We start from the raw sequence: 24,253 nt of genomic DNA on the forward strand, positions 1-24,253 counted from the left end.
GTGCCACTGAGTGCTGTGGTGGTGCCATGGGGTGCTATGGTGGTGCTATGGGGTGGTGTGGTTTGTTATGGTGGTGCTATGGGTTGGCATTGTGTGCCATGGGGTGCCGTGAGGTTCCATGGGGCTCCATTGAGTGCAATCACTGCTATCACTGTAGGTGATGTAGGGCGACATAAGGATCTGTGCTTTGCTATGGGGCTCTATGGGGTGCTATGGGGCTCTATGGGGTGCTGTGGTGCTCTATGGGGGCTCTATGGGATTCTATGGGATGCTATAGGCTCTATGGGGTGCTATGGGGCTCTATGGGATGCTATGGTGCTCTATGGGGTGCTATGGTGCTCTATGGGGTGCTATGGGGCTCTATGGGATGCTGTGGGGCTCCATGTGATGCTATGGGGCTCTATGGGATGCTATAGGGCTCTATGGGATGCTATGGTGCTCTATGGGGTGCTATGGGGCCCTATGGGGTGCTATGGTGCTCTATGGGGTGCTATGGGGCCCTATGGGATGCTATAGGGCTCTATGGGATGCTATAGGGCTCTATGGGATGCTATGGTGCTCTATGGGGTGCTATGGGGCCCTATGGGATGCTATAGGGCTCTATGGGATGCTATAGGGCTCTATGGGATGCTATGGTGCTCTATGGGGTGCTATGGGGCCCTATGGGGTGCTATGGTGCTCTATGGGGTGCTATGGGGCCCTATGGGATGCTATAGGGCTCTATGGGATGCTATAGGGCTCTATGGGATGCTATGGTGCTCTATGGGGTGCTATGGGGCCCTATGGGGTGCTATGGTGCTCTATGGGGTGCTATGGGGCCCTATGGGATGCTATAGGGCTCTATGGGGTGCTATGGGGCCCTATGGGGTGCTGTGGTGCTCTATGGGGTGCTATGGTGCTCTATGGGGTGCTATGGGGCCCTATGGGGTGCTGTGGTGCTCTATGGGGTGCTATGGTGCTCTATGGGGTGCTATGGGGCCCTATGGGGTGCTGTGGTGCTCTATGGGGTGCTATGGTGCTCTATGGGGTGCTATGGGGCCCTATGGGGTGCTGTGGTGCTCTATGGGGTGCTATGGTGCTCTATGGGGTGCTATGGGGCCCTATGGGGTGCTATGGTGCTCTATGGGGTGCTATGGTGCTCTATGGGGTGCTATGGTTCCCTATCGTGCCCCCGCGGCCGCTCCCGCTCCGCTGCTCCGCCAGGGGGCGCTCCGCGCCCCACCTCCCCTCGCTCCGCCCCCCTCTCGCTCCGCCCCCCCCCCAAGCCCCGCCTCCCGCCGTCAGCGCGCCGGTTGCGCAGGCGCAGTGCGGGGTGCGGGAGCCGCCATCATGGTGCTGGACCTGGACCTGTTCCGCGCGGACAAGGGCGGGGACCCGGGGCTCGTCCGGGACTCGCAGCGGAGCCGCTTCAAGGACCCCGCGCTCGTGGACGCGCTCCTGCGCGCGGACGGCGCCTGGCGGAGCTGTGCGTGGGGGAGGGGAGGGGAGGGAAGGGGGGGAGGGGAGACACGACGGGACGCGGCCCCACTGAGACCCTGCCCCACTGAGATCCGGCCTCGTTGAGATCCTGCCCCATTGAGATCCTGCCCCATTGAGACCCTGCCCCATTGAGACCCTGCCCCACTGAGACCCTGCCCCATTGAGATCCTGCCCCACTGAGACCCTGCCCCATTGAGACCCTGCCCCATTGAGATCCTGCCCCATTGAGATCCTGCCCCATTGAGATCCTGCCCCACTGAGACCCTGCCCCATTGAGACCCTGCCCCATTGAGATCCTGCCCCATTGAGATCCGGCCCCATTGAGATCCTGCCCCACTGAGATCCTGCCCCACTGAGATCCTGCCCCACTGAGACCCTGCCCCACTGAGACCCTGCCCCATTGAGATCCTGCCCCATTGAGATCCGGCCCCACCGGGATCCTGCCCCACCGGTGCCTCCAGCCCCACTGTCACCTGCAGGGATCCGCTCCCCCCCCGGGTCCCCCATCCCTGCCTGCCGCAGGGCGCTGTGGGGCTGCGGGACCCGGGCTCCGGCCCCTCTCGGGTGCCTGCGGGCGCTGGGAGCAAAGGGAGCAGAGCCCCAAACCCCCACCCCCACTTTGAGCCCTTTGGGTCCTGCCCTTGCTGCCCCCCCCCCCCCCCCCCCCGGCTGATGCAACCCCACTGCAGGATTGGATCGTGCCATGGGGGTGATGCTGGGGGGGGGTCTGGGGGTGAGCGGCTGCGGCTGCTGCACCTGCAGGCACAAAGGGGGACCCCCCTGGTCCCCTCCTCGAGCACCCAGACCCCATGGATGCACCCAGACCCCGTGGATGCACCCAGACCCCATGGGTGCACCCAGACCCCATGGATGCACCCAGACCCCATGGGTGCACCCAGACCCCGTGGATGCACCCAGACCCCATGGGTGCACCCAGACCCCATGGGTGCACCCAGACACCGTGGGTGCACCCAGACCCAATGGATGCACCCAGACCCCATGGGTGCACCCAGACCCCGTGGATGCACCCAGACCCCATGGGTGCACCCAGACCCCGTGGATGCACCCAGACCCCGTGGATGCACCCAGACCCCATGGGTGCACCCAGACCCCATGGGTGCACCCAGACACCGTGGGTGCACCCAGACCCCATGGATGCACCCAGACCCCATGGGTGCACCCAGACCCCATGGGTGCACCCAGACCCCGTGGATGCACCCAGACCCCATGGGTGCACCCAGACCCCATGGGTGCACCCAGACCCCGTGGGTGCACCCAGACCCCGTGGGTGCACCCAGACCCCGTGGGTGCACCCAGACCCCGTGGATGCACCCAGACCCAATGGATGCACCCAGACCCAATGGATGCACCCAGACCCTGTGGGTGCACCCAGACCCCGTGGATGCACCCAGACCCCATGGATGCACCCAGACCCCATGGATGCACCCAGACCCCATGGGTGCACCCAGACCCCGTGGATGCACCCAGACCCCATGGATGCACCCAGACCCCATGGATGCACCCAGACCTCATGGGTGCACCCAGACCCCGTGGATGCACCCAGACCCCGTGGATGCACCCAGACCCCATGGGTGCACCCAGACCCCGTGGATGCACCCAGACCCCATGGATGCACCCAGACCCCATGGATGCACCCAGACCCCGTGGATGCACCCAGACCCCATGGATGCACCCAGACCCAATGGATGCACCCAGACCCCATGGATGCACCCAGACCCCATGGATGCACCCAGACCCCATGGATGCACCCAGACCCCATGGATGCACCCAGACCCAATGGATGCACCCAGACCCCATGGATGCACCCAGACCCCGTGGCTCTGGATGTGCACAGTGGCCCCAGCCAGGTCGGGCCCCCTGGATCAGTGCTTCCAAACGGGACCCCTGTGCGGCAGCCGCTGCACCCCACAGCTCTGCCCCTCACAGCATCAACCCCTGGATCCCAGGGGGATCCCAGCCCCATTCCCACCCCCGTGGCTCCTTCCCCTTTGGTTTCCAGGCCGGTTCCGTGCCGATAACCTGAACAAGCTGAAGAACCTCTGCAGCAAAACCATCGGGGACAAGATGAAGGTGAGGCCCGAGGGGCTGCCCCTGCCTGCGGGCATCTCCTGGGGGATGCTCTCCCCCTGGGGCTGCATCCCCACCCTCCGCGGGTTCCTCTGCAGAGGAAGGAGCCGGTGGGGACGGATGAGTCCATCCCGGAGGGAGCACGGAACCTGGATGAGCTCACGGCCGAGGTGCTGGGGGTGAGTGTGAGCCCTGCCCCTTTGCATCACCCCATGGTGGCCAAAGCGAGGGGAGGGGGGGATGCATTGAGCCCCCCCCCCGCCGGGAGCATCCCCTCTGCCCCGCGCCACCCCAGCAGGGACCGGCTCCGTGCCCTTCCTTAGAGCCTCCGGCGCTCCCTGCCCGCTGCGCTTCCCTCCCGGCCATGGGGGGCTCCTGCCCCACTGTCAGAGCCCCGCTTGGGTCCGTTCCGTGTCCCCTCCGCGTGGCCGTGGGGTTTGGAGCCGGGATGAGCCGGGATGGCCCCGCGCAGGCCCTGCAGGTCTCGCAGATCAAGCAGATCCGGCTCCTCATCCATGAAGCCATCCTCAAGTGCGATGCCGAGCGCGTGAGGCTGGAGGCAGAGCGCTTCGAGAGCCTCCGGGAGATCGGGAACCTCCTGCATCCCTCGGTGCCCATCAGCAACGATGAGGTGGGGACCGGAGCTGGGACTGGGACTGGAGCTGGGACTGGGACAGGGACTGGGGCTGGGACTGGGACTGGAGCAGGGACAGGGACCGGAGCTGGGACAGGGACTGGAGCTGGGACTGGGACTGGGGCAGGGACTGGGACTGGGGCAGGGACAGGGACCGGAGCTGGGACAGAGACAGGGGCAGGGACAGGGACTGGAACAGGGACAAGGACTGGGGCAGGGACAGGGACAAGAGCTGGGACGGGGACAGGGACAGGGACCGGAGCAGAGACTGGAGCAGGGACAGGGACCGGAGCAGGGATAGGCACAAGGAGCAGGGACAGGGACCGGAGCTGGGACAGGGACAGGGACTGGAGCAGGGACAGGGACCGGAGCAGAGACTGGAGCAGGGACAGGGACCGGAGCAGGGATAGGCACAAGGAGCAGGGACAGGGACCGGAGCTGGGACAGGGACAGGGACTGGAGCAGGGACGAGGACTGGAACAGGGGAAGGGACTGGAGCAGGGACAAGGAGCAGTTACAAGGAGCAGGGACTGGAGCTGGGACAAGGAGCAGGGACAAGGAGCAGGGACAAGGAGCAGGGACAGGAGCAGGAGCAGGAACAAGGAGCTGGGACAGGAGCAGGAACAAGGAGCAGGAACAAGGAGCAGGAATAAGGAGCAGAGACTGGAGCAGGAGCAGGGACAGGAGCAGGGACAGGGACAAGGAGCAGGAACAAGGAGCAGGAACAAGGAGCAGGAACAAGGAGCAGGGACAGGAGCAAAGAGCAGGGACAGGAGGGACAAGGAGCAGGGAGGAGCAGGGAGAAGGGCAGGACAGGAGCAGGAACAAGGAGCTGGGACAGGAGCAGGAGCAGGAACAAGGAGCAGGACAAGGAGCAGGAACAAGGAGCAGGGACAGGAGCAGGAACAAGGAGCAGGAACAAGGAGCTGAGACAGGAGCAGGAACAAGGAGGGACAGGAGCAGGGACAAGGAGGAACAGGAGCAGGAACAAGGAGCAGGAACAAGGAGAGCAGGAGCAGGGACAAGGAGCAGCAGGAACAAGGAGCAGGGACAGGAGCAGGAACAAGGAGCAGGAACAAGGAGCAGGACAGGAACAAGGAGCAGGACAAGGAGCAGGAACAAGGAGCAGGGACAGGAGCAGGAACAAGGAGCAGGGACAGGAGCAGGAACAAGGAGCAGGAACAAGGAGCAGGGACAAGGAGCAGGGACAGGAGCAGGAACAAGGAGCAGGGACAGGGAGAAGGAGCAGGGACAGGAGCAGGAACTGGGAAGGAGCAGGAACAAGGAGCTGGGAAGGAGCAGGAACAAGGAGCAGGGACAAGGAGCAGCAGGGAGAAGGAGCAGGAACAAGGAGGAACAAGGAGGGACAGGAGCAGGAACAAGGAGCAGGAACAAGGAGCAGGAACAAGGAGCAGGAACAAGGAGCAGGAACAAGGAGCAGGAACAAGGAGCAGGAACAAGGAGCTGGCTGTGCCGGTTCATCAGCGCCCGCCAGGCGCTGGCAGGCAGTCCCCGTCTGTGGGGAGGGTGAATGGGACGTGCATGCCAAGGCAGCGTTATCCCGCCGGGAGCACACAAAGAGCAGCTCAGGCAGCGCTGGACACGGCCATTGTTGGGGGGATCCATGGGAAACGGGGGGGCTGGGATCTCCCTGCACCGCCTCCATTCATCCCCAGGGAATATTGTGCTGGGAGCTCACAAGTGGGCCAGGGCCGGCTGCCAAGGGGCTGCACAGTGAGCGAGCGGCCGGGATGAGAGCTGGCATTCCAGGCTCTGGGGTCTGGGATCCCAAAGCGGGCCCCGAGGTGATGGGGCTCCCCCCCCCCCCCTTTCCTCCCTTCTCCCATCTCCATGCAGGATGCGGACAACAAAGTGGAGCGGGTCTGGGGCGACTGCAGCTGCAGGAAGAAGTATTCCCACGTGGATCTGGTGGTGATGGTGGACGGTTACGAGGGCGAGAAGGGCGCTGTCGTGGCCGGCAGCCGGGGCTACTTCCTTAAGGTGGGAGCCCAAATACCCCCCATGGAACAGGGATGAGAGACAAGGAATTGGGGGGAGCAGGCTCTGAGCAGTGCTGGAGCCCCTGCATCCACAGCAGCATCTGCTGAGCGGGGAGGGCTGTCTCGGTGCATGGCTCCCCTATTTGTCCCCCTATTGAGGTGCCTTCCCTTCGTCCCCAGGGTCCCCTGGTGTTCCTGGAGCAGGCGCTCATCCAGTACGCGCTGCAGAGCCTGCGTGCCAAGGGCTACACGCCGGTGTACACCCCCTTCTTCATGCGCAAGGAGGTCATGCAGGAGGTGGCCCAGCTCAGCCAGTTCGACGAGGAGCTCTACAAGGTGAGGCCTTGGGCGCCCGACGGCGCTCCGGGGCTTCCCGACGGAGCCACGCTGCTTCCAGACGCCTGGAATCTCGCTGCCCGGCAGCGCCCTGTACAGCCCTAATGCCCAGGGTCCATCTTTACCCGGGAACCCCAATCTTCAGGGTTCATCTTCCCTGGATCTCACATCAGGGGGAGCATCTCCACCTGGGCTCCCAGTCCCTGGGGTCCCTCTTTCCCTGGACCCTCTATAGCCAGGGTCCATCTTTGGCCACTGTATCCCTGGGGTCCATCTTCCTTTGGCATCCCTATGTGTGGGGTCCTTCTTTCTCTGCACCCCATATTTCCAGGGTCCATCTTCCCTGGATCCCATATGGGGGGGAGCATCTCCACCTGGGCTCCCAGTCCCTGGGGTCCTTCTTTCCCTGGACCCTCTATACCCAGGGTCCATCTTCCTTTGGCATCCCTATTTCTGGGCTCCCTCTTTCTCTGCACCCCATATCCCCAGGGTCCACCTTCCCTGGATCCCATATTTTAGGGGAGCATCTCCACCTGGGCTCCCAATCCCTCGGGGTCCCTCTTTCCCTGGACCCTCTATAGCCAGGGTCCATCTTTAGCCACTGTATCCCTGGGGTCCATCTTCCTTTGGCATCCCTATTTGTGGGGTCCCTCTTTCTCTGCGCCCCATATCTCCAGGGTCCATCGTCCCTGCATCCCATATTGGGGGGGGAGCATCTCCACCTGGGCTCCCAGTCCCTGGGGTCCCTCTTTCCCTGGACCCTCTATACCCAGGGTCCATCTTCCTTTGGACACTATCCCTGGGGTCCATCTTCCTTTGGAATCCCTATTCCTGGGGTCCCTCTTTCTCTGCACCCCGTATCTCTAGGGTCCATCTTCCCTGGAATCCCCTGTCTGCTGACCCCTTCATATTTACGGTGTCACCCCATATGTATGGTGTCACCTTCATGGTCTCACCCCGTATTTTGGGGTCCATCTTCCCCTGGACCCCCTGTCCTTAGGCCCCCCCACCCCAGCTTGATGCCAAGGAGCCGCACAGGGCTCTGCAGACCCCTACCTCCATCCCCACCCCGCAGCATCCCTGCATCCCAACCTGCGTGCAGGCAGCACAAGGAGGGGAACGGAGCCTCTTCGGTGTGTCCCCCCCACCCCGCAGGTGATCGGCAAAGGCAGCGAGAGGGCCGAGGACAGCTCCATCGACGAGAAGTACCTGATCGCCACGTCGGAGCAGCCCATTGCCGCGCTGCACCGCGACGAGTGGCTGCGGCCCGAGGAGCTGCCGCTCAAGTACGCGGGGCTCTCGACGTGCTTCCGGCAGGAGGTGGGCTCCCACGGCCGCGACACCCGCGGCATCTTCCGCGTGCACCAGTTCGAGAAGGTGAGCCCACCAAAACAGCGTTCCTGGAGGTGGTGGTGGTGGTGGTGGTGGTGGTGGGGGGGGGATTGAAACGGGGCTGCTCCCGGTGCCGACACCGGGCCCCGGGCCCTGCCGTTATCCCGGCTTAGATCGAGCAGTTCGTCTACGCCTCCCCCCGTGACAACAAGTCCTGGGAGCTCTTTGAGGAGATGATGGCCACGGCGGAGGAGTTCTACCAGTCCCTGGGCATCCCTTACCACGTCGTCAACATTGTCTCGGGTATGGGACGCCGGCGTCATAGGGTGGCCTCAAGCCGTCTCCTTGCTTTCCCAGCTCCGGCTCTTTGCTTGTGCCCCATGGCAATGGGGAGGCCCCAGAGGGGAGGAGGGAGATGTTTGCCCTGGCTCCGCTTCCCAAGGGATGTGCTGAGTGGAAGCTGTGCCGGGACACTGATCCCGTTTGAACGCTCCTTCCCTGGAGCATCACGTCCCTGTGCCGCACCGGGGGACACGGCGCCCTCCATCCCCAGGGCTGGGTGTGCTTGGAGTTGGGTTCGGGGAGGTGGGGATGAGGAGCAGCAGGACCCCCCCCCCCCCCCCTTCATCCCTATCTCCTCCCAGGCTCCCTCAACCACGCTGCCAGCAAGAAGCTGGACCTGGAAGCCTGGTTCCCGGGATCCGGAGCCTTCCGGGAGCTCGTGTCCTGCTCCAACTGCACCGATTACCAGGCGCGGCGCCTGCGCATCCGCTACGGGCAGACCAAGAAGATGATGGACAAGGTGAGCCCGACCTGGGGGGGGGGAATTGGTCCTGCTCCTCTTCCTCGGTTCCCCCCCCTGCCTCGGCTGTCACCGTGGCCCTGCCGTAGGTGGAGTTCGTGCACATGCTCAACGCCACCATGTGTGCCACCACCCGCACCATCTGCGCCATCCTGGAGAACCACCAGACCCAGGAGGGCATCCGCATCCCGGAGAAGCTCCGGGACTTCATGCCCCCAGGTACCCCCCCCACACTTCCCCACAGCACCCTGCCTGCTCCCCAGTGCTGCCCCCATACACACACAAATCCCCCCCTCTCTCTCTGTCCCCCCAGACCTACGGGAGCTGATCCCCTTCGTGAGGCCGGCGCCCATCGAGCAGGAGCAATCCAAGAAGCAGAAGAAGCAGCAGGAGGGGGGCAAGAAGCGCTCCGGGGGGGGGACAGACCCTGTGCTGGAGGAGCAGATGCAGAACATGGGGGTCAACAGTGCCTGAAGGGGGTCCCCCAAACCCCTGGGACCTTCAGGACACCCCCCCCCCAGCCCAGGACCTTCAGGGCCACCTGAATCCCTTCATCACGAGCCTGGGACTGATGCTGCTGGGGCTCCATGTGTGTGTCCCCCCCCGCCGCGCGGGGCTGGGGACCCCCCCCCCCCCCCAACCATGTGCTCCCCCCATCCTGGGGCCACCACTGGCTTCTCCATGCGTGCAATAAAGCTGGGAATTGCTGAGCTGTTGTGTTGGGGCCAAGAGGAGGGATTGGGGGGGGGGGGTCCCCATCTCACCCCTCTATGGGGGGGCTGCTGGCTCTGGCACCCCATTGTGCCCCCCTCTGCACCCATGGGTGCTGGGGAGGGACTCAAAGCGTGTTCCCCCCCCCGCTTGCGGCACCCCAGGAGCCGGTTAGGCCCCGGCAGGCGCCGGCGCTGGGAGAGGCTCCGCTGCGTCACCGGGTGCCGGGGGGGGGTCCCTGAACCCCAACACCCGTCAGACCCGTTCCGCAGCCCCAACCCACGCGCTCTGCAGCCGCAGCACCCCGGGGTGCCCGGCGCATCCCGGTGCAATGGGGCTGGATGGGGACTGGTTATGGGGTGTCACCGTCTGCAGTAAGGACGGGGGTGTTGTGTGTGTGCGCACCATGTGCATGGTCCACGCGTGTTCTCTGCGTGCAGAGCGAGTGCCCCCCGTGTGCGCAGTCCATGCGTGTGCTGTGGGCCATGCGTGTGCTCTGTATGCACAGAGTGTGCCTCCCGTGCGTGTGGTTCACCTGTGTGTGCATGCGTGCACCTTGTGTGTGCATAGCGTGTGCCTCCTGTGCGTGTGGTTCACATGTGTGTGCATGCGTGCACCTTGTATGTGCATAGCGTGTGCCTCCCGTGCGTGTGGTTCACGTGTGTGTGCATGCGTGCACCTTGTGTGTGTGTGCATAGCGTGTGCCTCCTGTGCGTGTGGTTCACGTGTGTGTGCATGCGTGCACCTTGTGTGTGCATAGCGTGTGCCTCCCATGCATGTGGTTCACATGTGTGTGCATGCATGCACCTTGTGTGTGCATAGCGTGTGCCTCCTGTGCGTGTGGTTCACGTGTGTGTGCATGCGTGCACCTTGTGTGTGCATAGCGTGTGCCTCCTGTGCGTGTGGTTCACGTGTGTGTGCATGCGTGCTCCTTGTATGTGCATAGCGTGTGCCTCCTGTGCGTGTGGTTCACATGTGTGTGCATGCGTGCTCCTTGTATGTGCATAGCGTGTGCCTCCCGCGTGTGTGGTTGTGTGTGCATGCGTGCACCTTGTATGTGCATAGCGTGTGCCTCCTGTGCGTGTGGTTCACATGTGTGTGCATGCATGCACCTTGTGTGTGCATTGTGTGTGCCTCCCGTGCATGTGGTTCACATGTGTGTGCATGCATGCACCTTGTGTGTGCATAGCGTGTGCCTCCCATGCGTGTGGTTCACGTGTGTGCATGCGTGCTCCTTGTGTGTACATAGCGTGTGCCTCCTGTGCGTGTGGTTCACGTGTGTGTGCATGCGTGCTCCTTGTGTGTGCATAGCGTGTGCCTCCCGTGCGTGTGGTTCACGTGTGTGTGCATGCGTGCTGCTTGTATGTGCATAGCGTGTGCCTCCTGTGCGTGTGGTTCACATGTGTGTGCATGCATGCACGCATGTTCTTTGTATGGGCATAGCGTGTGCCTCCTGTGTGTGTGGTTCACATGTGTGTGCATGCGTGCACCTTGTGTGTGCATAGTGTGTGCCTCCCATTCGTGTGGTTCACATGTATGTGCATGCGTGCACCTTGTTTGTGTGTGCACAGTGTGTGCCTCCCCTGTGTGTGGTTCATGTGTGTGTAGTTCACATGTATGTGCGGTTCACATGTATGTGCAAAGTGCGCGCGTGCCTCTCATGTGCGCACCCCCTGTGTGTGGTCGCATGTTCCCCCCCATGTGTGCAGCCCATCCGTGCTCTGTGTGCTTTGCATGTGCCCCCATGGACACGCTCCACACGTGTGTGCTCTGTGTGTGCAGGATGCGCACGACCCACACGTGCTCCCTGCCTGTGCCTATGTGCAAGGTGACTGTGTGCGCTGTACACGTGTGTGCTCCTCGTGTACTTCACGTGTGTCCCTGTGTGCTCCCCGTGTGCTCCGTGTGTGCTCCGTGTGTGCTCCGTGTGTGCTCCGTGTGTGCTCCCCCTGTGTGCTCCGTGTGTGCTCCGTGTGTGCTCCGTGTGTGCTCCGTGTGTGCTCCGTGTGTGCTCCCTGTGTGCTGTGTGTGCTCCGTGTGTGCTCCCTGTGTGCTCCCCGTGTGCTCCGTGTGTGCTCCGTGTGTGCTCCCTGTGTGCTCTGTGTGTGCTCCCCGTGTGTGTCCCGTGTGTGCCCAGTGTGTGCTCCGTGTGTGCTCCCTGTGTGCTCCCCGTGTGTGTCCCGTGTGTGCCCAGTGTGTGCTCCCTGTGTGCTCCGTGTGTGCTCCGTGTGTGTGTGTGCTCCGTGTGTGCTCTGTGTGTGCTCCCCGTGTGTGTCCCGTGTGTGCCCAGTGTGTGCTCCGTGTGTGCTCCCTGTGTGCTCCCTGTGTGCTCCGTGTGTGCTCCGTGTGTGCTCCCTGTGTGCTCTGTGTGTGCTCCCCGTGTGTGTCCCGTGTGTGCCCAGTGTGTGCTGTGTGTGCTCCCTGTGTGCTCCCTGTGTGCTCCGTGTGTGCTCCCTGTGTGCTCCCCGTGTGCTCCGTGTGTGCTCCGTGTGTGCTCCGTGTGTGCTCCCTGTGTGCTCTGTGTGTGCTCCCCTGTGTGCTCCCCGTGTGCTCCAGTGTGTGCTCCGTGTGTGCTCCCTGTGTGCTCCCCGTGTGCTCCGTGTGTGCTCCGTGTGTGCTCCCTGTGTGCTCCCCGTGTGCTCCGTGTGTGCTCCGTGTGTGCTCCGTGTGTGCTCCGTGTGTGCTCCCTGTGTGCTCCGTGTGTGCTCCGTGTGTGCTCCGTGTGTGCTCCGTGTGTGCTCCCTGTGTGCTCCCTGTGTGCTCCGTGTGTGCTCCGTGTGTGCTCCGTGTGTGCTCCCCGTGTGCTCCGTGTGTGCTTCGTGTGTGCTCCGTGTGTGCTCCCCGTGTGCTCCGTGTGTGCTTCGTGTGTGCTCCGTGTGTGCTCCGTGTGTGCTCCCTGTGTGCTCCGTGTGTGCTCCCTGTGTGCTCCGTGTGTGCTCCGTGTGTGCTCCGTGTGTGCTCCGTGTGTGCTCCGTGTGTGCTCCCTGTGTGCTCCGTGTGTGCTCCGTGTGTGCTCCGTGTGTGCTCCCTGTGTGCTCCGTGTGTGCTCCGTGTGTGCTCCGTGTGTGCTCCGTGTGTGCTCCGTGTGTGCTCCGTGTGTGCTCCGTGTGTGCTCCCCGTGTGTGCTCCGTGTGTGCTCCGTGTGTGCTCCCTGTGTGCTCCCTGTGTGCTCCGTGTGTGCTCCGTGTGTGCTCCGTGTGTGCTCCCAGTGTGCTCCGTGTGTGCTCCGTGTGTGCTCCGTGTGTGCTCCGTGTGTGCTCCCTGTGTGCTCCGTGTGTGCTCCGTGTGTGCTCCGTGTGTGCTCCGTGTGTGCTCCCTGTGTGCTCCGTGTGTGCTGTGTGCTCCGTGTGTGCTCCGTGTGTGCTCCGTGTGTGCTCCGTGTGTGCTCTGTGTGTGTGCTCCCTGTGTGCTCCGTGTGTGCTCCGTGTGTGCTCCCTGTGTGCTCCGTGTGTGCTCCGTGTGTGCTCCGTGTGTGCTCCGTGTGTGCTCCGTGTGTGCTCCGTGTGTGCTCCCGAGTGTGCTCCCTGTGTGCGCCGTGTGTGCCGAGTGTGCACCGTGTGTGCTCCGTGTGTGCTCCGTGTGTGCTCTCCGTGTGTGCTCCCTGTGTGCTCCGTGTGTGCTCCGTGTGTGCTCCGTGTGTGCTCCCTGTGTGCTCCGTGTGTGCTCCGTGTGTGCTCCCTGTGTGCTCCCTGTGTGCTCCCTGTGTGCTCCGTGTGTGCTCCCTGTGTGCTCCGTGTGCTCCAGTGTGCTACCGAGTGTGCTCCGTGTGTGCTCCGTGTGTGCTCCCGGTGTGCTCCCTGTGTGCTCCCTGTGTGCTCCGTGTGTGCTCCCTGTGTGCTCCGTGTGTGCTCCCCGTGTGCTCCGTGTGTGCTCCGTGTGTGCTCCGTGTGTGCTCCCCGTGTGCTCCCTGTGTGCTCCGTGTGTGCTCCGTGTGTGCTCCCTGTGTGCTCCGTGTGTGCTCCCCGTGTGCTCCGTGTGTGCTCCGTGTGTGCTCCGTGTGTGCTCCCTGTGTGCTCCCCGTGTGCTCCCCGTGTGCTCCGTGTGTGCTCCGTGTGTGCTCCGTGTGTGCTCCCCGTGTGCTCCGTGTGTGCTCCGTGTGTGCTCCGTGTGTGCTCCGTGTGTGCTCCCTGTGTGCTCCCTGTGTGCTCCCCGTGTGCTCCGTGTGTGCTCCGTGTGTGCTCCGTGTGTGCTCCGTGTGTGCTCCCCGTGTGCTCCGTGTGTGCTCCGTGTGTGCTCCGTGTGTGCTCCGTGTGTGCTCCGTGTGTGCTCCGTGTGTGCTGTGTGCTCCGTGTGTGCTGTGTGTGTGCTCCGTGTGTGCTCCGTGTGTGCTCCGTGTGTGCTCCCTGTGTGCTCCGTGTGTGCTCCCTGTGTGCTCCGTGTGTGCTCCGTGTGTGCTCCGTGTGTGCTCCGTGTGTGCTCCCTGTGTGCTCCGTGTGTGCTCCGTGTGTGCTCCCCGTGTGCTCCGTGTGTGCTACGTGTGTGCTCCGTGTGTGCTCCGTGTGTGCTCCCTGTGTGCTCCGTGTGTGCTCCGTGTGTGCTGTGTGTGCTCTGTGTGTGTGCTCCCCGTGTGTGCTCCGTGTGTGCTCCGTGTGTGCTCCGTGTGTGCTCCGTGTGTGCTCCCCGTGTGCTCCGTGTGTGCTCCGTGTGTGCTCCGTGTGTGCTCCGTGTGTGCTCCGTGTGTGCTCCGTGTGTGCTCCGTGTGTGCTCTGTGTGTGCTCCGTGTGTGTGCGTGTGCTCCGTGTGTGCTTCGTGTGTGCTCCGTGTGTGCTCCGTGTGTGCTCCCTGTGTGCTCCCTGTGTGCTCTCCGTGTGTGCTCCGTGTGTGCTCCGTGTGTGCTCCCTGTGTGCTCCGTGTGTGCTCCGTGTGTGCTCCCCGTGTGCTCCGTGTGTGCTCCGTGTGTGCTCCCTGTGTGCTCTGTGTGTGCTCCGTGTGTGCTCCGTGTGTGCTCCGTGTGTGCTCCGTGTGTGCTCCGTGTGTGCTCCGTGTGTGCTCCGTGTGTGCTCCCGTGTGTGCTCCGTGTGTGCCCAGTGTGTGCTCCCTGTGTGCTCCGTGTGTGCACCCTGTGTGCTCCCTGTGTGCTCCGTGTGTGCTCCGTGTGTGCTCCGTGTGTGCTCCCTGTGTGCTCTGTGTGTGCTCCGTGTGTGCTCCGTGTGTGCTCCCCGTGTGCTCCGTGTGTGCTCCGTGTGTGCTCCGTGTGTGCTCCCTGTGTGCTCCCCGTGTGCTCCGTGTGTGCTCCGTGTGTGCTCCCCGTGTGCTCCGTGTGTGCTCTGTGTGTGCTCCCTGTGTGCTCCCCGTGTGTGCTCCGTGTGTGCTCCGTGTGTGCTTCGTGTGTGCTCCCTGTGTGCTCCGTGTGTGCTCCGTGTGTGCTCCGTGTGTGCTCCCCGTGTGCTCCGTGTGTGCTCCGTGTGTGCTCCCTGTGTGCTCCGTGTGTGCTCCGTGTGTGCTCCGCGTGTGCTCCGTGTGTGCTTCGTGTGTGCTCCGTGTGTGCTCCGTGTGTGCTCCCTGTGTGCTCCCTGTGTGCTCCCTGTGTGCTCCGTGTGTGCTCCGTGTGTGCTCCGTGTGTGCTCCGTGTGTGCTCCGTGTGTGCTCCGTGTGTGCTCCCCGTGTGCTCCGTGTGTGCTCCGTGTGTGCTCCGCGTGTGCTCCGTGTGTGCTCCGTGTGTGCTCCGTGTGTGCTCCCCGTGTGCTCCGTGTGTGCTCCGTGTGTGCTGTGCTCTCCTGTGTGCTCCGTGTGTGCTCCGTGTGTGCTCCGCGTGTGCTCCGTGTGTGCTTCGTGTGTGCTCCGTGTGTGCTCCGTGTGTGCTCCCTGTGTGCTCCCTGTGTGCTCCGTGTGTGCCCAGTGTGTGCTCCGTGTGTGCTCCGCGTGTGCTCCGTGTGTGCTCCGTGTGTGCTCCCCGTGTGCTCCGTGTGTGCTCCGTGTGTGCTTCGTGTGTGCTCCGTGTGTGCTCCGTGTGTGCTCCCCGTGTGCTCCCTGTGCCCCCCCTCCCCTCTCCCCCTCCCGCCGGTGCCCGGGGCGGGGGCGGTGTCGGCGTCGGTTCCTTTAAGCGCTGCGCGGTCCCGGTGCATTCTCGGGCCCCGCCCCGGCGGGCGCGCGCGGGGCTCGGCGGGCACCGGCGGCAGCAACCGGCCATGGGCGCCGCGCGCCTCCCGGTGCTCCCGGTGCTGCTGCTGCTGCTGCTGCCCGCGCCGGGACCCGGCACCGCCACCGCCCCCTGCGCGCCCGCAGCGCCCCTGCCGCTCCTGCGGCCCCGCGCCGGCACCGGGGACAGCGGCAGCTCCGCCGGCGGCACCGGGGACAGCGGCGGCGCCACCGCGCTCAGCACCGGCTGCGGCGGCGCTACCGGAGGGGAGCGAGGCGTCGGCAGCGCCGGAGCCGGGCAAGGCCGCGCAGGCAGCGGGGGCGCTGGAGGCGCTGGGAGCGCTGGAAGCACCGGAGGCACCGGAGGCCCCGGGAGCACCGGAGACGCTGTGGATGCCGGAGGCACCGGGAGCACCGGTGGCGCTGGGAGGACTCAAGTCCTCCAGGACCCCGCTGGCACCGGGAATACTGGGCCTAATGGGGACACCGGGAACGCCGACACCCCCGTGGGCACCGGGGGTGTGATGGACGCCTGGGATATTGGGGGCACTGTGGATACTGGGAGCGCTCCAGTCCCCAGGGACACCGGGAAGACCGCAGGCACCGGGGCCATGGGGGACCCCAACCTCCCGGGGCTCCGCCGGCGCCGCAGCCCCAACACGGCGCCGCAGTTCCAGCCCTCCAGCTACCAGGCATCGGTGGAGGAGAACCGGCCGTCGGGAACGCCGGTGCTGCGGGTGTCGGCGCTGGACCCGGACCCGGGTGATGCGGGTCGGCTGCGCTACGCCATGGCCGCCCTGTTCGACAGCCGCTCCGACGGGCTCTTCGCCATGGACCCCGTCACCGGCGCCATCGCCACGGCCGCGCCGCTGGACCGCGAGAGCAAGAGCACGCACGTGTTCCGAGTGACGGCCACGGACCACGGCGCGCCGCGGCGCAGCGCCATGGCCACGGTGACGGTGACGGTGACCGACACCAACGACCACGACCCGGCCTTCGAGCAGGCCGAGTACCGGGAGAGCGTGCGGGAGAACCTGGAGGTGGGCTACGAGGTGCTGACGGTGCGCGCCACCGACGGCGACACCGGCCCCAACGCCAACATCCTTTACCGGCTCCTCAACGGCGCCGGCGTCAACGAGGTCTTTGAGATCGACCCCCGCTCCGGCGTCATCCGCACCCGCGGCCCCGTGGACCGCGAGGCCGTGGAAGCCTTCGAGCTGCTGGTGGAGGCGGCGGATCAGGGCCAGGAGCCGGGGCCCCGCAGCGCCACGGCCACGGTGCGCATCGCGGTGGAGGACGACAACGACAACGCGCCGCAGTTCAGCGAGAAGCGCTACGTGGCGCAGGTCCCCGAGGACACGGCGCCCACGGCGGCCGTGCTGCGGGTGACGGCCACCGACCGCGACAAGGGCAGCAACGCGCTGGTGACCTACAGCATCGTCAGCGGCAACACCCGCGGCCACTTCTACATCGACGCGCAGACGGGGGCCCTGGACGTGGTGACCCCCCTGGACTACGAGGCCAGCAAGGAGTTCACCCTGCGCATCCGGGCGCAGGACGGCGGCCGCCCGCCCCTCTCCAACATCAGCGGCTTGGTCACGGTGCAGGTGCTGGACGTCAATGACAACGCCCCCATCTTCGTCAGCACCCCGTTCCAGGCCACCGTGCTGGAGAACGTGCCCCTGGGCTACTCCGTCCTCCACGTCCAAGCCATCGACGCCGATTCGGGGGACAACGGCCGCTTGGTTTACACCCTCCTGGAGACCGGCGCCGGCTTCCCCTTCGCCATCAACAACGGCACCGGGTGGATCGTGGTGGCCTCCGAGCTGGACCGGGAGGCCGTGGACTTCTACAGCTTCGGGGTGGAGGCGCAGGACCAGGGGAACCCCCCCATGGCGTCCTCGGCCAGCGTCACCGTCACCGTGCTGGACGTCAACGACAACAGCCCCGAGTTCACGCAGCGGGAGTACGGCGCCCGCCTGAACGAGGACGCGGCCGTGGGCAGCAGCGTCCTCACCGTGTCGGCCGTGGACCGCGACGCCAACAGCGTCATCACCTACCAGATCGCCAGCGGCAACACCCGCAACCGCTTCTCCATCACCAGCCAGAGCGGCGGCGGGCTCATCTCGCTCGCCCTGCCCCTGGACTACAAGCTGGAGCGGCAGTACCTGCTGACCATCGCCGCCTCGGACGGCACGCGCCACGACACGGCGCACGTGGTCGTCAACGTCACCGACGCCAACACGCACCGGCCCGTCTTCCAGAGCTCCCACTACACCGTCAACGTCAACGAGGACCGGCCGGTGGGCACCACGGTGGTGGTGATCAGCGCCACGGACGAGGACACGGGGGAGAACGCCCGCATCACCTACCTGATGGAAGACAGCATCCCCCAGTTCCGCATCGCCGCCGACACGGGCGCCGTCACCACCCAGATGGAGCTGGACTACGAGGACCAGGTCTCCTACACCTTGGCCATCACGGCGCGGGACAACGGCATCCCGCAGAAGTCCGACACCACGTACCTGGAGATCCTGGTGAGCGACGTCAACGACAACGCGCCCCGGTTCCTGCGCGACTCCTACCAGGGCTCCGTCTACGAGGACGTCCCCGCCTTCACCAGCGTCCTCCAGGTCTCGGCCACCGACCGCGACTCGGGCCTCAACGGCCGCGTCTTCTACACCTTCCAAGGTGGGGACGACGGCGACGGCGACTTCATCATCGAGTCCACCTCGGGCATCGTGCGCACCTTGCGCCGCTTGGACCGCGAGAACGTGCCGCTGTACGCGCTGCGGGCCTTCGCCGTCGACAAGGGGGTGCCGGCGCGGCGGACGCCGGTCGCCATCCAGGTGACGGTGCTGGACGTCAACGACAACCCGCCCGTCTTCGAGCGCGACGAGTTCGACGTCTTCGTGGACGAGAACAGCCCCATCGGGCTGGTGGTGGCGCGCATCACGGCCAGCGACCCCGACGAGGGCTCCAACGCGCAGATCATGTACCAGATCGTGGAGGGCAACATCCCCGAGGTCTTCCAGCTGGATATCTTCTCCGGGGAGCTCACCGCCTTGGCCGACCTGGACTACGAGACCAAAGCCGAGTACGTGATGGTGGTGCAGGCCACGTCGGCGCCGCTGGTCAGCAGGGCCACGGTCCACGTGCGCCTCCGCGACGCCAACGACAACAGCCCCCAGCTGAAGAACTTCGAGATCCTCTTCAATAACTACATCACCAACCGCTCCGGGAGCTTCCCCGGGGGGGTCATCGGCCGCATCCCCGCCCACGACCCCGACGTCTCCGACAGCCTCACCTACGCCTTCGAGCAGGGCAATGAGCTCAACCTCGTGCTGCTGGACCCGCGCACCGGGGACCTGCGCCTCAGCCCGGCCCTGGACAACAACCGCCCCCTCGAGGCCGTCATGAGGGTCTCTGTCTCGGGTAAGACCCACACCCCCCCCCCCAAGCTCCATGGGGTGGGATGGGGATGGGGAAGCCCCCCCCACACCCCGTTGGGCATGGAGAGAGGTGTTTTGGGGTCCCACCGTCCCCATCTGGATGGGTTCGGGTGATGGGGATGCTCCCCCACCACCACCCCAGACATCCCATTGAAGGCAGGGTTGGGGATGCTCCCCCACCACCACCCCAGACATCCCATTGAAGGCAGGGTTGGGGATGCTCCCCCACCACCACCCCAAACATCCCATTGAAGGCAGGGTTGGGGATGCTCCCCCACCACCACCCCAGACATCCCATTGAAGGCATGGTTGGGGATGCTCCCCCACCACCACCCCAGACATCCCATTGAAGGCAGGGTTGGGGATGCTCCCCCACCACCACCCCAAACATCCCATTGAAGGCAGTTGGGGTCCCCAGCAGCCCCATGTCCCGGCCTCAGGCCTGGGGTGTGTAGGGGGTATGAGCCCCACTGTGTGTTTCGGGTCTGGATGGTTCAGGACCCTGTAGCAGGGGTTTGGGGGGCAGGACCCTCTGTGTGTGTTGGGGGGGTCCTGGCACCTCGTTGTGTGCGTTTGGGGGGGATGGGGGGGGCAAGACTCACTGCAAGTGTCTGGGGGGGTGCAGAGCCTGGACCTGGTTTGGGGGGGGCTGAGCCTGCTGTGTGCATGGGGGGGGGGGGTCCCAGTGCCCTTACGTCCATGGGGGGGTTGATGGGTGAATATGGGGGGACTCAGGGTCCAGTGCAGGATGGGGGGGGGGAGTCGTGGCACCCCCTCTCTCCGTGGGGGGGTCCCCATTGCAGCTGCACACAGAGGGGGGGCACAGGGCACAAAGGGACCCCCATGGCCAGGCTGAACCCCCCCCCCTCCCTCCCATAGCGTGGGGCCCCAGGGAGGGGAACAAAGGCCCCGGCCATAGCCAGGACCCCGCGGCCGCAGCCATGGCAACGTCATCCCCATCCCCATCCCCCCCCCCCCCCAACCGGCACCAGCCACCGGCAGAGCCCCGGCCCCACCGCCCCTCGGTGCCTCCCCCTTCCCCATCGCTTCCCCATCTGTCCCTGTCCCAGGGAGGTCACCACGAGGGGTCCTGTCCCTTTTCCCAGGGGCCCTGTTCCCTTTCCCATCGCACAGGATGGACACCCCATAACCAGCACCATCCCACTGCCCCCATCCCATGGTGGTCACACTGCTGGCATGCACCATGAGCACCACAGTCCCCATCTCCCCATCCCCATCCCATGGTGGCCACATGGGTTGGACACCCCATCACCACCAACATCCCCCTCACCACACCATCCCCATCACTGCCACCATCCCCATCACCTCCATCATCCCCATCTCGTGGTGGCCACATGGGATGGACACCCCATCACTGCCATTGTCCTCACCCCATGATGGCTGCATGGGATAGACACCCCATCACCACCATCATCCCTATTCCATAGTGGCCATGTGGGATGGTTGCCCCATAACCACCACCATGCCCATCCTGCGGTGGCCATATGGGATGGGTGCCCATCACCACCACCATTCCCATCACCACCACCACCACCACCACACCCCCATCCCATAGTGGCCATATGGGATGGGTGCCCATTACCACCACCATTCCCATCACCACCACCACCATCCCCATCCCATGGTGGCCATATGGGATGGGTGCCCACCACCATCACCACCACCACCCCATCCCATGGTGGCCATATCGGATAAGTGCCCATCACTACCACCATTCCCATCCCCATCCATCACCCCCACCACCACCATCTCTGTCCCATGTTGACCACATGGGATGAGTGCTCATCACCACCAACATCCCAATCACCATCACCACCACCATCCCCATCCCATGTTGACCACATGGGATGAGTGCCTATCACCACCAGCATCCCCATCACCACCACCATTCCCATAATCATCCCCCCCCCCCTCCCCCATCCCATGGTGGCCAGATGGTATGGGTGCCCCTCACCACCACCATTCCCATCACCACCACCATCCCCATCCCATGGTGGTCAGATAGGATGGGTGCCCACCACCATCACCGCCACCACCCCATCCCATGGTGGCCATATGGGATGAGTGCCCATCACCCCCACCATTCCCATCCCCATCACCCCCCCCCCACCATCCCTGTCCCATGTTGACCGCATGGGATGAGTGCCCATCACCACCAACATCCCCATCACCACCCCCCCACCACCCCATCCCATGGTGGTCCGATGGGATGGGTGCCCACCGCCACCCCCATCCCACATTGACCCCATCAGATGAGTGCCCACCCCCCTCCATCCCCATCCTGCGGTACCCAATGCTGACCCCTCCATCACCCCCCCCTTCCATCCCCTTCCACCCGCAGACGGCATCCACAGCGCCGCGGCGCAGTGCACGCTGCGGGTGACGGTGATCACGGACGAGATGCTCAGCAACAGCATCACCCTGCGCCTGGCCGACATGTCCCAGGAGCGCTTCCTCTCGCCGCTGCTCAGCCGCTTCCTGGACGGCGTGGCGGCCGTGCTGGCCGCCCCGCGCCACCGCGTCGTCCTCTTCAACATCCAGGCCGACACCGACGTGGGCAGCGCCCGCATCCTCAACGTCAGCCTCTCGGTGCTGCTGCCGCCGGCCCCGCCGCCCGCCGCCCGCTTCTTCTCCTCGGAGGAGCTGCAGGAGCGGCTCTACCTCAACCGCTCGCTGCTGGCCTCCCTCTCGGCGCAGCGCGTCCTGCCCTTCGACGACAACATCTGCCTGCGCGAGCCCTGCGAGAACTACATGCGCTGCGTGTCCGTGCTGCAGTTCGACAGCTCCGCGCCCTTCCTGGCCTCCGACACCATCCTCTTCCGCCCCATCCACCCCGTGACGGGGCTGCGCTGCCGCTGCCCGCCCGGCTTCACCGGCGACTACTGCGAGACCGAGATCGACCTCTGCTACTCCAGCCCCTGCGGCGGGCACGGGCGCTGCCGCAGCCGCGAGGGCGGCTACACCTGCGAGTGCCACGAGGACTTCACCGGTGAGAGGGCCTGGCCCCTTGCATCCTCTTCCTCGTCCCCTTCCTGGGTGTCCCCGTAGCGTCCCTTCATCCATCCCTGCGTCCTGCCTTCCTCTTGTGGCCGTGCTCAGCATCCCTTCAGTCTGCTCCTCTTCCTCATCCCCTTGGTGTCTCGGCTGCATCCCTTCATCCATCCCTGCGTCCAGCCTTCCTCTTGTGGCTGTGCTCGGCATCTCTTCAGCCTGCTCCTCTTCCTCATCCCCTTCCTTAGTGTGCCAGCAGCATCCCTTCATCCATCCCTGCATCCAGCCTTCCTCTTGTGGCTGTGCTCGGCATCCCTTCACCCTGTTCCTCTTCCTCATCCCCTTCTTGGGTGCCCCGGCTGCATCTCTTCATCCATCCCTGCATCCTGCCTTCCTCTTGTGGCTGTGCTCAGCATCCCTTCAGTCTGCTCCTCTTCCTCATCCCCTTGGTGTCTCGGCTGCATCCCTTCATCCACACCCTGCATCCAGCCTTCCTCTTGTGGCCGTGCTCGGCATCTCTTCAGCCTGCTCCTCTTCCTCATCTCCTTCCTGGGTGTCCCCATAGCGTCCCTTCCTCCATCCCTGCATCCAGCCTTCCTCTTGTGGCCGTGCTCAGCATCCCTTCAGCCTGCTCCCTTCCATCATCCCTCCATGCATCTCTTCCTCTTGGTGTCCATCCCCATCATCCCATCAGTTTCCTTCCTCTTCCCCTTTTTGGATGTCCCTCATCCAGCTCCTCTGCACACCTCTGTCCTCCACCCATAGCTTCCTCTTGGTGTCCGTCCTTGTCATCCCTTCATCCAGCTCACCTTCATATTCCCCTTATCAGATCTCCTTTTATTGTTCCCTTATACAGCTCCTCTGTAGCTCTCTTGGCATCTGTCTTCATCATCCTTTCATCCAGCTTCATCTTCCCTTTCTTGGATGTCCCTCCATCATCCCTTCATCCAGATCCTTCATAGCCTTCCATCCATCCTTCCTCTTGGTGTCCATCCCTTCAGCCAGCTCCTGTTCATCTTCCCCTTATCAGACATCCCTCCTTCATCCAGCTCTGCATCCCTCCTTCATCCAGCTCTGCATCCCTCCTTCACCCAGCTCTGCATCCCTCCTTCATCCAGCTCTGCATCCCTCCTTCACCCAGCTCTGCATCCCTCCATTCTCCATCCAGACCTTCCTCTTGGTGTCCATCCTCATCATCCCTTCCTCACATGTCTCCTCATCAGCATCCCCATTGTCCCTGTTTCTTCCTTCCCTCTAGCTCTCCATCCCCCTCCATCATCCATCACCCTTGCACCCCACGCCCCTCAGCCCTCCATCCTCTGACCCCATCACCCCACCTTCGTCCGTCCCTTTTAGTCTCCCTCCACCATCCATCCCCATCAGCCTTCATCCCAGTCCTCACCTCATCCATCCCTTCTGCTGACCCTCCGCCACGCATGGGGGTCATGCCTTCATCCTGCCCCCTTCAGCCTTTCATCAATCACCCTTTCCTTCCTCAACTGTCCATCCCTCCTCCATCCTTCCTCCTTCCGTCCCTCCTCCGTCCTTTATTCTTCATCCCTTTATCCATCCCTCCTCCATCCCTCATCTCTCCTCCCTCCTCCATCCTTTCTTCCTCCCTCCCTCCCTCCTCCCCTTTGTCTCCAGCACCTTGATCTTCCTCCTCCTCCTCCATCATCCGCTTCCTCTCCCCATCATCCACTGCCCTCTCCCCATTCCCCCTCCCCTCTCCCCCCCATCCCCTCCATATCCCCCCCATTCCCCTTGTCCCCCCACCCCAGTGAGGTCCCTGCAGGATGCCCATGGGGACATCACTGGGGCAGAGCATGGGGACACCCAGTGCCCACAGCAGTGGCCTGAGGGGGGTGACCCCCACCCCATGGGTGGCACTGGGGACACCCCCAAAGCCCACGGGAGGTGGGGGGCAGCAGGCGGGGGGGGGGGAAGCCTGGGTTGCCATGGCAACGGGAGGCGGTTGCCAGGGTGATGGGGCTGGGGCTGGAGCTGCTCTGATGGGGAGGGGGGGGGGTGTGTTGGGATTCCCCCCCCTGCACCCCCCAATTGGGGGTCGGGGGTGCCGGTGCCATCGGGGGCTCGTGCAGGGGAGCGCTGTGAGCTCTCGGCCCGGGGGGGCCGCTGCACGCCGGGGGTCTGCCGCAACGGGGGCACCTGCCTCAACCTGCTGCTGGGGGGGTTCCGCTGCCAGTGCCCCCCCGGGCACTACGAGAAGCCCTTTTGCACCATGAGCACCCGCAGCTTCCCCCCCCGCTCCTTCCTCACCTTCCGTGGCCTGCGCCAGCGCTTCCACTTCACCCTCGCCCTCACGTGA

At 64.5% G+C, this 24,253-nt stretch overlaps 3 protein-coding genes across 3 annotated transcripts in view; 2 read left to right on the plus strand and 1 right to left on the minus strand.

Moving 5' to 3' along the window:
• SHISA4 (shisa family member 4) overlaps positions 1–24,253 on the minus strand; it is a 69,476-nt gene that overhangs the window by 38,226 nt on the left and 6,997 nt on the right. The window lies entirely within an intron of this gene.
• Positions 1,316–9,178, plus strand: SARS1 (seryl-tRNA synthetase 1). Its single transcript, XM_057424462.1, has 11 exons — positions 1,316–1,465; positions 3,500–3,570; positions 3,666–3,746; positions 4,040–4,198; positions 6,059–6,202; positions 6,382–6,537; positions 7,693–7,914; positions 8,043–8,172; positions 8,514–8,671; positions 8,761–8,890; positions 8,985–9,178. The coding sequence occupies exons 1-11, from the start codon at positions 1,330–1,332 to the stop codon at positions 9,143–9,145; spliced, it is 1,548 nt and encodes a 515-aa protein (XP_057280445.1). The 5' UTR covers positions 1,316–1,329; the 3' UTR covers positions 9,146–9,178.
• The window catches only part of CELSR2 (cadherin EGF LAG seven-pass G-type receptor 2), a gene marked incomplete at its 3' end in the record, with an annotated part of 40,051 nt that continues 31,308 nt past the window's right edge, over positions 15,511–24,253 (plus strand). The window contains exons 1-3 of the mRNA XM_057424439.1: positions 15,511–18,895; positions 21,275–21,922; positions 24,027–24,249. Of these exons, the coding sequence (XP_057280422.1) occupies positions 15,511–18,895; positions 21,275–21,922; positions 24,027–24,249 (4,256 nt within the window). The remainder of the gene's footprint in view (positions 18,896–21,274; positions 21,923–24,026; positions 24,250–24,253) is intronic.

The sequence above is a fragment of the Pezoporus wallicus genome, unplaced genomic scaffold, assembly GCF_028554395.1.
Source record: "Pezoporus wallicus isolate ANWC-B61680 ecotype Strahan unplaced genomic scaffold, APGP_CSIRO_Pwel_v1 contig_9123, whole genome shotgun sequence".
Lineage (NCBI taxonomy): Eukaryota > Metazoa > Chordata > Aves > Psittaciformes > Psittacidae > Pezoporus > Pezoporus wallicus.

Excerpts from the sequence above, each read along its gene's own strand:
- SARS1 (XM_057424462.1), top strand. The coding sequence starts at position 1,330 with ATGGTGCTGGACCTGGACCTGTTCCGCGCGGACAAGGGCGGGGACCCG. Across the intron at positions 3,571-3,665 it reads CCATCGGGGACAAGATGAAG|AGGAAGGAGCCGGTGGGGAC; the intron begins GTGAGGCCCGAG and ends GTTCCTCTGCAG. Across the intron at positions 8,891-8,984 it reads CCGGGACTTCATGCCCCCAG|ACCTACGGGAGCTGATCCCC; the intron begins GTACCCCCCCCA and ends CTGTCCCCCCAG.